Here is a 2,394-nt window from a genome sequence, read left to right on the forward strand (position 1 = left end):
AATCGCGATTAATCGTTTGACAGCACTAATATAAATATTTTATATAAGCTGTGACTGTGATGAAAGATAAATATTTTATATATAAATAAATATATAAATATTTAGATACATTTTACATATAATAAAATATTTAAACATTTTCTTTTATTTATACATATTTTATATATGAAAGAAAGGTTATGACAAAATGAAGAAAAATATTTTAATAAAAATAAAAAACGTTAATATTTTCTTTAATGTATAACTATTTTTATATAAAAGACAGATTACAAATGAAGAAATTCTTTATATATAAATAAAATACATGTAAATTTTTTCTTCTATGTATAAATATTTAATAAATAAAAGTTAGGACATAAAATGAAGAAATATTTTATATATAAATTAAATGTAAGTAGCCTAAATAAGTGACACTGATCATGTGAGACTGTACAAATTTCAATACAGCTTTTCTTCCAAAATGTTATTCTGATCATATAATTTATAACTTTATTAAATTACATTATTATTATTATTAAACAATGCAAAATAGAAACATTTTCACTAGAATTGTCAGACTCTGCATTTTAGAATGTCGTTATGTGGTTGCTAGGATGCTTTGAGTTGTTACCTGGTGGTTGCTAGGGTGTTGCTATGTACTCGCTCTGTGACTAAATAGAAATATCTTTAGATTTAAATAGAATTTGAAGGCATTTTTTGACTAATCTGAATGACTGCTGCTCATCTGGGCGACTGAATGAGCGTCTTATAGCACCAAATTCATCCAACCTGTGTGTGTGTGTGAGTGTGAGTGTGAGTGCGAGTGAGTGAGAGTGTGTGTGTGTGTGTGTGTGTGTGTGTGGGTGGGATGTAATGTGTTGTGTGGTTCAGGCATTAGTGTGGCGTCTCTCTGCTGACTGCATCCTCTCTGCTGCTGTATCAGCCCTTCTGTAAGCATTCCTCTCACATTATCCACCATTCCTGTCATTCATTGCTCAGTGTGTTTGTGATGACACATGCTAAATCACATTATATCACATGAATCTGCAGCTCAAACATCATGTTAAAAATAGACATGAGCAGTTCATAGTATTATTCTATCACGTGAAAATAGTCAATAAATAATTATTATACATGTCTAAATGTTATAGTGATAGTGTGCAAAATGTACTGTATTTATGTGATTAGATTCTGAAAAGCAGCTAAACAACAAGGCAGCATATTTATGATTAATGTCGTAATAATTTATAATTAATTTATTAAATATTATTATTATATTAATATAAATAATTTAACATATTTTTTATTAATTAATGAATAAACAAACAAACAAATAAATCCTCTTTCCAATATATTACTTTAAAATGTTGATGCTGATGTACAGTGAAAAATTTGACTTTTTTAACTTTCAGTACTGTTTGTAAATGTAGAAATATTTTCACAAAGATATTGAGAATCTGAACTGATCAAAGCTTTTAATTTAATTCAAAATTAATTTAATTTCTTTTGATGATGTTATGAGAATGTTCAACTTTATTACCATAGTTAACTAAAGCTAAAAGCATACATACATTTTCATTACTTGAAATAAAATATTTTTTAAAAAGTGAAACTTATTTTATTTCAGCTAGCTGCCAAGGCAAAATTTCTCAATTTCATTTAATTGAACTTGATGTACTAAAATAACAATCTTAAACTGAAATCAAAAATTAATTTAAAAAAAAAAGAAATATTACGAAAAGAAATAAAATGACAAAACACAACAAAAATACTAAAAACTAAATAAAATTAAGATTAAATCAGAAAATATAAAAATAAAAAATATATTTAAAATAGTGCTGTCAAACGATTAATCGCATCCAAAATAAAAGTTTTTCTTTACATAATATATGTGTGTGTGCTAATCGCGATTAATCGTTTGACAGCACTAATATAAAATATTCATAAAAACTATAATAAACTAAAACAACATTTCTGTTACTTGAAATAACATATTTTAAAAAGTTCAACTTCTTTCAGCTAGCTGCCAAGGCAACATTTCATTTAACTGAACTTGATATATTAAAATAACAAACTAAAACTGAAATAAAAAAATGAATAAAAAATAAACATATAAAATGACAAAAATACTAAAACCTAAATAAAATTCAAATTAAATCAGAAAATATAAAAATTAAAAAAATATATAAAATATTCATAAACAGCAGCAGGTGAGATGCATCTGTAGTCGTGTCAGCGTCTGGTGGTTTTACCTCGTTCCCCGTCCTGAGAAACACACCTGTCCTTCAGCATCAGCCCCAGCTGAGCCGGGAAGCATCTCTCGGGACGAACACCTGGCGCAGGCGAACGCAGCAGGTTCTCTATCAGAAAACACTTCCCAGAATTCCCGAATCCCGGATGAGGAAAGCCAGCCAT

General features: G+C 27.7%; 1 protein-coding gene across 1 annotated transcript in view; it reads right to left on the reverse strand.

Moving 5' to 3' along the window:
• dbx2 (developing brain homeobox 2) overlaps positions 1-2,394 on the reverse strand; it is an 8,742-nt gene extending 6,348 nt beyond the window's left edge. The window contains exon 1 of the mRNA XM_016515720.1: positions 2,232-2,394. Coding sequence (XP_016371206.1) covers positions 2,232-2,394 — 163 coding nt within the window. The remainder of the gene's footprint in view (positions 1-2,231) is intronic.

This window comes from Sinocyclocheilus rhinocerous, unplaced genomic scaffold, assembly GCF_001515625.1.
Source record: "Sinocyclocheilus rhinocerous isolate Xijiao unplaced genomic scaffold, SAMN03320098_v1.1 scaffold116, whole genome shotgun sequence".
Classification (NCBI taxonomy): Eukaryota; Metazoa; Chordata; class Actinopteri; order Cypriniformes; family Cyprinidae; genus Sinocyclocheilus; species Sinocyclocheilus rhinocerous.